Here is a 10,384-nt window from a genome sequence, read left to right as displayed (position 1 = left end):
TCCATAGAGGTGTTAAATCAGACTTTGACGGGAGAAAAGAACAGTAGGCTACTAACAGAAAATGATTAAATATCCAATTCTTTAGATGACAGAGACGATTTCCATGGTAAGAGGAATTCAATTCAGGAACGACAATTGGTATAGAGAAGGTTTGGCAGATAAATGTGGAGAAATAACCAGAATCTCTGTATCCAATTTTGATCAAATAAGAGGGATAAACAAGAAGTGTAGCCTACTTAGTTACATTTCATTTTGACACACATGCAATGTGCAAATCAAGATATAGATAATAAAAAGAGCATCCAAAGTCTGTGGAGTGATGGTGGACAGACAAGATCTGTGTTTATTAGAAACTGAGTGATATCATTACATAGCACAGGCAGGAATTTATTTTATTTATTCATTTACAAAATTCACAGGTATAAGGCATATATACAAATACACAACTTTTTTAAATTTATCAAAAAACTAAATCAAAGCACACAAGAAACAAACAGAAAGCCAATTATAAATGTTTGCTTTGTTGAGGCAAATAACAAATTAATAGTGAAAAAGCTTATACTGTGGAATGGATGGTGATATAGTTTTTAAAAGTGCAATACAAAATATTGCTCAACAGGAAAATATGACTTCCCAGTTTTATCTCTAGCACACATTACACAATGACATTGGGTTCATGGCACCACATTCTCACCATGTTCAACTAGAGATGAAGTGTAAAAAATATAATGCAAAATGTAGGCTACTTCTTTTTTTATATTAATAGTATACAGATAAAAAAAAAAAAAATTTTCCCATACATATGTAAACATAAACTCATCCCACATTATATTGTATAGTTTACACAGTTCCCAGTTGAATTTCTGCAGTTCTTGAGTGACAGTTACTACTCTTACCATCAGAAACAAGAGAATTACACTAAACAACATTGCATCAGTTGTTTTCTTCAACTGACTCTAAACAATATTACACTGAGCAACTAAAAATGTGACAATTACCACTTACATCCCAAGAACATTTTCAAGTAAAGGTGGCACAATTTTTAAACATTTATCAGAATATGTAACATAGCTATGCTTTAAGGCACTTTTTAAAGTAAAAAAAAATACAAAACCATATATAACACCACTGCATGCATCTTCTATTCCCATTAAACAAAAATGGTCCAAGAAGTAAATACTATATATATCCAGCAGGAGGCAGAATGGTGTTTCTACTGAGATAAACAGGATTGGCAATAAGTGCTCAATTAAAATATACTTTTATCATGTCTACTATATGGAGCAAGTCTGGACGACAATACAATACACATGATATACATCTGTATTGGAAATCAGCCTAGAACAGAGGAGTGTTGCATGTGCATCACTTAATCCCATATAACCTCTCAATGTCCTTTATATAATGATTTTTCAGCTCTTTTCTCTTTAGCTTGAAGGCGTCCGTCACCAGCCCTGTTTCTGGAGTCCAAACCTCAGAAATTAAACGGATCTTCTGTGGAACCTCAGACCTTTCCAGTTTATCTATAGTACCACACACACAAGTTTATATGCAGTTTATACACATAGACAAAGTGACACACACACAAACACGGCTTTGCCGTTTCTCATATCAAACGAACAAATATCAGTAATTTACAACAAACACTATTTAAATGTAAAATGTGTAATCTAGTGGCCCCCCCAACTCAGTCTGCATATTCAAGTCACTTTAAAATCAAAATGGACAATTCTTCATTTTTTATTGAATATTGCATTCATGTGCCCTCTTCTTTAATCAAAATAGCTTCCCCTCCCTCTTGCAATGACATCTCTTCTCTTATCTGATGACGTGTTTACTGGTCTGAGGGCGGGACAACCTGTCACTCACATGAGATCACAGCAATAGCAAACCACAATCCAATCCATTCCCAAAGGACAAATTCAAGTCCTGCCCTACATTTTTTTTTATCCAGTTTCTGTTTCATGCTGACTTTAAGTTGGGATAGGTGAAAAAAACACTGAAAAAATACACTTTTCAATTTTAAATACACAAACAGCAGATCTCTGCAAAATACCTAAAACAAACAACCAAACACAATTAAAAGGCTTGTAAAAATGTGCTTACTTTTTACTGCAATCTCTTTGATGACTTTGAGCACTTCCTCCTCCATCATGGTGTGGTTACAAAGCTCCTCCCACTCGGCCTCTATCCCATTCTTATTTGCCAGCTCAGTCAGTTGCTTCTGATTGGGCACCACAAAGCTGATCACGTAGTTCTGGTCACTATTCGGAAATAAATCACAATGTAAATGTAGTGTTTATCCATGTTAATCTATAGTTAGAAAATATTATGCTGTGTGTAATTGTTTTGCGATCAACTGGGATATAAGGTTCTGGTGTACCTGCTGGCATAGACGCAGATGTTCTCAATGAGGGGGTTGTTTTTCAGGGCGGCTTCTATCTTCCCCAGAGACACATATTCACCAGCCTGCAGCTTTACCAGGTCCTTCTTACGATCTGAGAACAGGAAGTGGAGGATTGGTATGCTATGGTTGACGTAACTCAACATTGGACTTCTCTGATGTCACTCTTCCCTGTAAGATGATTCAGATCTTACTCACCCACAATCTGCAGGCAACCGTCTGGATGAACTTCCCCGACATCTCCAGTACAAAACCACCGCTGCCCCGCCTCGTCTACCCAGAAGTTGTCATTTTCTCCCTCACCCTCACTCCCATAGTATCCCATGGCAACATTCGGTCCACCAATCAAAATCTCCCCACGTGGGTGGGGCTTGTCCTGACTGGTGTATCCACCTAATAATGAAGGAGAGAAGTAGGTTAGGAATGTAAAATGAACCCTCAATTGCAGTGTTGTGTGTGTGTGTGTGTGTGTGTGTGTGTGTGTGTGTGTGTGTGTGTGTGTGTGTGTGTGTGTGTGTGTGTGTGTGTGTGTGTGTGTGTGTGTGTGTGTGTGTGTGTGTGTGTGTGTGTGTGTCTTACCCTCAGGCCAGTCTCGCAGCTTTATTTCAGAGCAAATGAGAGGAGCTCCAACTCGTCCTGTACTGTAATCAGAAACTACAAACATACACACACACAAGACTGAACATGTCAGAACAGGAATCTAGTCATTTTAAAGTGCAGGAAAAACGTAACAAGTTGTATGAGTGTGTGTGCACTTACATTCTGAGATAGTTCCTGCTCCACACGTCTCTGTGAGGCCGTAACCCACAGCGACGGGGCAGAAACACACGTTCATGAATCTCTGTGTGGAAGCAGACAGTGGAGCCCCTCCGCACAACATCCGGCGTACACACCCACCCAGCAGCAAGTTCACATGCTTGAAGATCAACCTAACATACACAATCATAAAAGACAGAGAGAGAGAGAGAGTAAGAGAGAGTTTCTGGTTGCACTTTATTTTACAGTAAATGTACTTACAGTGTACTTACCTAGGAAAGTTTTGGGCAATATAAGGTAACAACATGGGTTAAGGTTAGATTTAGGTTCATGGTTAGCACCTAGTTCTTATTACCCAGTTATTATAATTACTATAATCAGTTCATAGTATATGCATGCGGAACAAGACTGTAACATTTTTTTTACTCTATTTATTTTGCAATTTGTCTAAATTTTTTATATTGTTTACTCAGTTTGGACAGTGTTTTTTACATTGAAACCCCCAGAAATGATATTCATGATCAGTTTTTACCTTTTTAGGAAGCCATTAGTAACCATTTCGTTTAGGAAAAATTTGCATGTATTTGTGTACAATGCGGAAAAAATTCATTTTTAAACGATATGATTGATAGATGGATGGATGGATGGATGGATGGATGGATGGATGGATGGATGGATGGATGGATGGATGGATGGATGGATAAAGACTCACATGTTACACACCGGAGAGTCAGCTCCTTGTGACACCTGCTGCAGTTTATAGTTGTATCCCATTTTAAACAGAGTCCTCCTAATCACTGACATCTCTCTCAACTTCCCATTTACATTCTTGCAGATACGATCCATGATCTCCTATACAAACACATACACACAAACAGACACATACACACAAACATTGAGTAAAGCAAAGGGAACATAAATACAACACCTTAAGAAAAGCAACATTTGAAAACCTCACCGGTACTGCTGCTATCAGGGTGGGTTTGAGCTCAGAGCAATCTCCCTTACCGCCGCTCTTTATTTTACTGGACTGCACAGACAAGAGTACAGGTCAAACACAGAGAAGATGGTATAATAGAGGAAAAGTGTGTGTGTGTGTGTGTGTGTGTGTGTGTGTGTGTGTGTGTGTGTGTGTGTGTGTGTGTGTGTGTGTGTGTGTGTGTGTGTGTGTGTGTGTGTGTGTGTGTGTGTGTGTGTGTGTGTGTGTGTGTGTGTGTGTGTGTGTGTGTGTGTGTGTGTGTGTGTGTGTGTGTGTGTGTGTGTGTGTGTGTGTGTGTGTGTGTGTGTGTGTGTGTGTTACCTGGTCCGTGAGTGTGTGTGGGGAGGAGTATCCGACCCTGCAGCCATATGACAGACAGGATATTTCTGCTGTCAGCTCCAGCACATGAGCCAATGGGAGATAAGCTATATATGAATCCTGTGATCTGTTTAAACAAACAGCAATGTGAATATTGTTAACTAAAACTAAAAAAAATATTTTTTTTCTTATTAAAATAAATCTGAAATAAAATAAATAATAAATATATAGATGAAAAAAATAAAACCAACAAACTGGCATAAGTTTAAATTGAAGTACTAAACTTACTAAAAAAATAAAACTGAAATAAAATATACCACAGCTAAAGTGAAATATTAAAAAAATACTAAAAATGACAAAAGCACATTTACTAAAACTTAAAATGAAAATAAAAAAAACAAAAACAATAGGGTCCTCTCACCATCTGTGCTCGTGCCCTAATAAAAGCTAATTCAATATACTGTATGAATAAACACTACAATAGTATATAAATAATACTAAAAGAACACTGACATACAAATAAAGATTTAAGTTGAAATATTAGAAAGACACTAAATAATTTTTACACGCTTTTAATCATCAGATGCTACAATTTTACACCCACACGTCTCTTTCGTTCTCTATATTTACTCCATCACACACTCTGACTTCAGTTTTACCCTAATGTCATAACCAGGCGACTTAAAGGTTTAGTTCACCCTAAAATGAAAATTCTGTCAGTAATTACTCACCCTCATGTTGTTCCAACCCCGTAAGACTTTCGTTCATCTTTGGAACGCAAATTAAGATATTTTTGATGAAATCTGAGAGCTGGCTCACTCCTTCATAGGCTGATAGGTAATTGATATCTGTCAGCTCAGAAAAGTTAGTTAAGACATCGTTAAAATAGTCCAACTGACTACAGTGGCTCAACCTTAAGTTTATCAAGCGACGAGAATACTTTTTGTGAGAAAACCCCCCAAAAATAACGACTTTATTCAACTATTAATTTTCTTTCGTGTGGGCCTCTGACGTGAGTTCACGAGAGCGCCACGACGCATGCGCGAGAACTGAGAAGATGATGCACACGCAAGAAAATAAATGGTTGAATAAAGCCGTTATTTTTGTTTGTTTTGCGCACAAAAACTATTCTCCTCGCTTGATAAACTTAAGGTTGAGTCACTGTAGTCACTTGGACTATTTTAATGATGTCTTTACCAACTTTTCTGGGCTGGCAGATATCAATTACCTAGCAGCCTATGAAAGAAGTGAGCCAGCTCCCAGATTTCATCAAAAATATCTTCATTTGCGTTCCGAAGATGAACAAAAGTCTTATGGGGTTGGAACAACATGAGGGTGAGTAATTACTGACAGAATTTATATTTTTGGGTGAACTAACCCTTTAAAGTGATTTAAGCTGGAAGTAATTTGAATGTCTGTATATATGGAAAAACATGCAAACTAGTGAACTGGTTGTGTTGTTACTGTTTCTCACCCCAGGCCCGGAATCCGCTGGCACTGACCCGCCATTCCTGCAATCAGATTACTGTGTTGCATCTTCACCCCTTTAGGCAGCCCTGTAGACCCACTTGTATACATAACCACTGCGAGATCAGATGCAGTCGGCCTCTCATACTCTTCACTTACTAAGAGATAGACACAAAGAGAGAGTGAGTGTTTCAGCTTGTTAAACAGCACATTTTGTTTGCATAAGTAATTGTTTTGCATGTTGCTCACAGTTCTCTGGCTTTGCCCCAAGCTTCATTACTTCATGCACACTGTGAATGGTGAGAGACTGTGGGTAATCAGCCTGACATACTTCACCACTGCCTGCATAGATAACATGCTGCAAACCTGAGAGTACGCTCAAAACGTTCTGAGAGAGAGAGAGAAAGAGAATTATAAAATTAGTCAGACCACACAGATAAGCACAGATACGCATGTCTGTGAGTTTGTGTACCTTCAGTTTGCTCTGCAACAGTTCTGTGCTGGTGATGAGATGAGTGGCTCCACACTGATTCAGCCCATAAGCTACTGCATCTTCACCCAGAGTTGCATACAGCGTAACCACTGCACACACACACACGCACGCGCACACACACACACACACACACAGTTGTGTTCATAAAATGTGCTCATCTTTTGCAGAGTCTGCAAAATGTGCATTAAAAAAATAAATAAAATGAAGGTTATCCTAAACTAAATTCAAACAAATTGTTCTGTAAATATAATGTAGTTTAAGTTATTATTTTACAGGCTATTATGCCGGGGTTGCCCTGGCATGGAACTGTTAAATAAATATACAAGAAGTTAACACATTACGTGGTGTATTTTAGACAAAATATTGCCAGTTACTTTGTCTACTTTTTTCTCAACAAAAATAGTGCCAAACAAACTCAAAGGACAATTAACAATTGCATATCAAAGCAACAAAAAGTAGCGGCGTTCCTGAATGAATCAGTGTTGTTAAAACAAATCGGTTGAATGATTCAAATGGCTCACTGATAAAACCAATAATTTGTTTTAGTCCTAAATGAATCAGTGTTTTTGACAACCCGGTTGAGTATGTGATTGAATGACAAACTTATAAGCCACTGAAAATCTCTACCTCTAATATCCACCTAATTTTATATACACTGCCCAGGCAAAAAAAATGGTTTTAAATAGGCAAATACTCTAAATAGTCTCTGCTGGATCATTATTGCAGTGATTAATATGTTTCTAGCATGTTAGATATTTGGGAACAGCTCTTTCTAACCTTAATTGATGAATTATGTCGCTTTTCATTTCTTAAACAACCATGTAGGAAAACGTATTATCGCAATATGCAAGAGTCAAGAACTCTATGAAGTCTACTCCAGCACATCCCAAAGACTTTCCATGAATTTAAGGTCTGGACTCGAGGTGCCAATACATGAGTGAAAATGATTCTTCATGCTCCCTCCTAACTATTCTTTCACAATGTGAGCCTGATGAATCTTGACATTGTCATCCTGAAATTTGACCATGTTGTATCTTCTTACATGGTTGTTAGAAAAACTTTTGCCAAACATATAAAATGCTAGAGACATACTTAGACAGACTCTTAAGGCTTTAAGGCTTATACGCCTATTTAAATCTAAACAGCAACTGCAGTGTATATACATTATCATACAAATACCAGTTTGCAACATCAAGCAGCATAACAAGCTGGTTTTGTAGAGATAAAATAACTGGAAGCAGCTGATGTATTGAGTTTAAAATGGCCGTAGCTGCTAGTTAAGAAAATAAGCATACTGCATGCAGACTGACAATCTGTCTGGAACAAGCAAAAAATGTGCAGTGATAAAAACAGTGAAAAGGCAAAAGCCAATCAAATTCATGGACCAGAAGTTACAGAAACTCAAACTTCTTCTGAGGACAAAAAGTATGATGAAATTGTATGATTTCATAAAAAAGTGCTGTGATTGTATTACATGGGTAGTTGCGTCTGAAGCAGGCCTGCGCTGTGATCATCCATTCTGCCCGTGTCTCACAGAAGATGGCAATGGTATTTTTTGGTTGTTGACCCAAAGCTGCCAGACCACTGCCAAAAGATTCCACTGCTTCGCTGACCGCTTCATAGGTCATCCAGCTGTATTCTCCTAGGACCACCTACAAACAAAAACAAAAATAAGTTTCTTCATCAACTGTCCTTAACATCTTGACTGGGATCAGCTGATACTAAATCAGAATTAACTGAATCATTGGATGAATTTACCTTCTTAAAAACCTTCCCATTGGCTTGTTTTTCTTCTTCTTCACTAAGGACTTGTCTGGTGCCCAGACAGGGTTCCTGACTGAATCTCTTAACAGCATGAATAAAAAGTTTGTCCAGCGTGTCTACGCCCTCAAAGTCCTGTGTAGCGAGAGCATCTGCGCTTTCTACCGCCCGATACGGCCCTTCTGGACGTCCACTTATACTCCGCGCTCTCTCACACTGAGGCAACATGACCTGCACAAAACATACGCACACCAACAGACTTCCGTATGAACATCAACTTACAAATAGTAACGAGCAACACATGATATGAAACTTCAATCGTCTCCATGTATCCTACACCCCGAATTAGACCAGAAACCCCTCTGGGATATTCAGAAGACACAGGAAAACAGTTCAGCATCCATCAGACATGAACGATAAGGGGAAAAGAGGAAGAGTAAGTATGATTTTGATACATGTGCATGTGAATGAATGGCTGATTTAGGAACTACTTCACCACAAACCTACCACTAACGTTCAAGGAAACATCAAGAAACATCCGTGGTTGTGGCCGACCAAAGCTAGTATACTAACAAACTAAATGTTTATCCTGTGCAACATTCACACGCACCCACACACAAAGACATCAGATCAAACTGAAATGGTTGTGTAGGCTGTTTCTTGGCACAATTATTGAAGCTTTTTTAAAGTCTTATGTTAAAAAGACTGCATTAATAGAGCAGTTCAATCTTGCTTTCAGAGTTGAACTAATGTTGAAACTAAATAAACCGCCAAAACCAGTTTCAGAAGCTTCACTTGAATGTTATATTGAAGATCTGCTGCTTGCAAAGGAACAGATCAACATGCACAAACACACACGCTCCACCAGCATGAGTTGGAGCAACACTATCCAGGAATGCCACTGTTTCCAAACTGATGACATCACAGTTTGGAGGGATTCAAGCAGCGTGTTCAGGAAGTCAGATGACCCTCTCAAACATCTGGAAAAACTGTCCAAGAAGACTGAGTTAACTTTTAGACACGCATCCTGTTATGGTGATATCACCTTTATCTGGCATGATATAGCAGATGCAGCCCTCTGAGTCAGAGAATCATTTTTTTGGTTCAGTGGTGGTTTGGTCTGTTTGTGAAGCAAAAGTTTGGATTGAGTCAAGATTTTTACTTTATGAATATAAATACTTATATTCAGTTGCTTAAAAGTATGCATTAAATTGATGAAAAGGGAAAGTAAATATGTTTCAAATAAATGCTGTTCTTTTGAGTTTTCTTTTTATCAAAGAATCCTGAAAAAAAAAGATCACGGTTTGCACTGTTCTCAACATTGATAATAATAAGAAATGTTTCTTGAGCAGCAAATCAGCATATTAGAATGCTAATAGAATAGAAATAAAAATTAGAATTTTTAAAATAATATTATAATGAAGTAATTTTGCCATTATCACATTAATTACTTTTTTAAGCTAAAACTTAATTTTGTGTTAGCAAAATATAAAAACAGTTTCTGTAATACTAGAGGAATTACATGATAATAACATTGAAATAATTTCCTTTCATAAACAATCAACTACAGTTGTGCAGGGATCTAATAGACCTTATTAATCAAAAGTAAAATATATAATACATTGCTACTTTTGAGCCAATCAACAAAAAAGGTTAAGGTTTAAAATGGACAAGGGCTTAATATAGTAAGACCATTTAGTCCAATCTGATTTTTTTTTTTAATTATTGAATTTTCCATCAAACAAAAAGTATAACCTGTCTATTACACACCCATGAATGTTTCTGAACCATAAATTCTCACATACAGAAAATGTTTAATCTACATTAATATTAATTTACATTAATAGCTTACATGAGTGTAAACACCTCATGTCTGCTCGCCCCTTAAACACTTCAAAAACATAAGCAAGCTGCAGATAAACAGTATAACATTACTGTAAACAACTGAAAAAGAAAGCCATCTTCATTCAGACAAACATGAAACCCAAGGCAAAAGAATTGTAAGTGTACAGGAAGCTGAAAACTTACCTACAAATAAACACTGTGCACAGCAGTTCTTCTTTTCCTTCTTCAGACAGACGGCCAACTGCAACAGGAGGTTTGGGCTTCCCTTTTCTCTTTCTCTCTCTTTCTCTCTCTGTGTATCCGTCTCTGGCTCTCTTGGCTGATTGGATGCCTTTTGTAAAGTTCCAGTAAACCTCATTTT

The 10,384-nt window shown here is 37.5% G+C and overlaps 1 protein-coding gene across 2 annotated transcripts; it reads right to left on the bottom strand.

Moving 5' to 3' along the window:
* Window positions 1-380: 380 nt before the first annotated feature.
* acsl4b (acyl-CoA synthetase long chain family member 4b) lies at window positions 381-10,356 on the bottom strand. Of its 2 annotated transcripts, none has more exons than XM_082171636.1 (15): window positions 10,211-10,356; window positions 8,176-8,409; window positions 7,892-8,069; window positions 6,397-6,506; window positions 6,174-6,312; window positions 5,932-6,082; window positions 4,461-4,584; window positions 4,119-4,190; window positions 3,873-4,012; window positions 3,164-3,333; window positions 2,984-3,058; window positions 2,603-2,797; window positions 2,384-2,498; window positions 2,107-2,264; window positions 381-1,523 (listed from the first exon to the last, which is right to left on the bottom strand). In XM_082171636.1, exons 2-15 carry the CDS (start codon window positions 8,404-8,406, stop codon window positions 1,366-1,368), a joined length of 2,016 nt encoding a protein of 671 aa, XP_082027762.1. In that variant the 5' UTR covers window positions 8,407-8,409; window positions 10,211-10,356; the 3' UTR covers window positions 381-1,365. The 2 variants fall into 2 exon arrangements, with proteins under 2 accessions (XP_082027762.1, XP_082027763.1); XM_082171637.1 differs by having other exon boundaries at window positions 10,207-10,343.
* Window positions 10,357-10,384: the final 28 nt, after the last annotated feature.

This window comes from Leuciscus leuciscus (assembly GCF_965113295.1).
Source record: "Leuciscus leuciscus genome assembly, chromosome: 5".
In the NCBI taxonomy this organism is placed as follows: domain Eukaryota; kingdom Metazoa; phylum Chordata; class Actinopteri; order Cypriniformes; family Leuciscidae; genus Leuciscus; species Leuciscus leuciscus.
This window is presented reverse-complemented; position numbering and strand designations above follow the sequence as displayed.

What these genes read in the sequence shown, in the direction of transcription:
- acsl4b (XM_082171636.1), bottom strand. Translation starts at nt 8,406, where the DNA reads ATGTTGCCTCAGTGTGAGAGAGCGCGGAGTATAAGTGGACGTCCAGAA. An exon ending in TGGGGCAAAGCCAGAGAACT is followed by an intron (nt 6,083 to 6,173) that starts GTGAGCAACATG and finishes TCTATCTCTTAG; the next exon opens with TAAGTGAAGAGTATGAGAGG. An exon ending in CGGTTGCCTGCAGATTGTGG is followed by an intron (nt 2,499 to 2,602) that starts GTGAGTAAGATC and finishes TCCTGTTCTCAG; the next exon opens with ATCGTAAGAAGGACCTGGTA.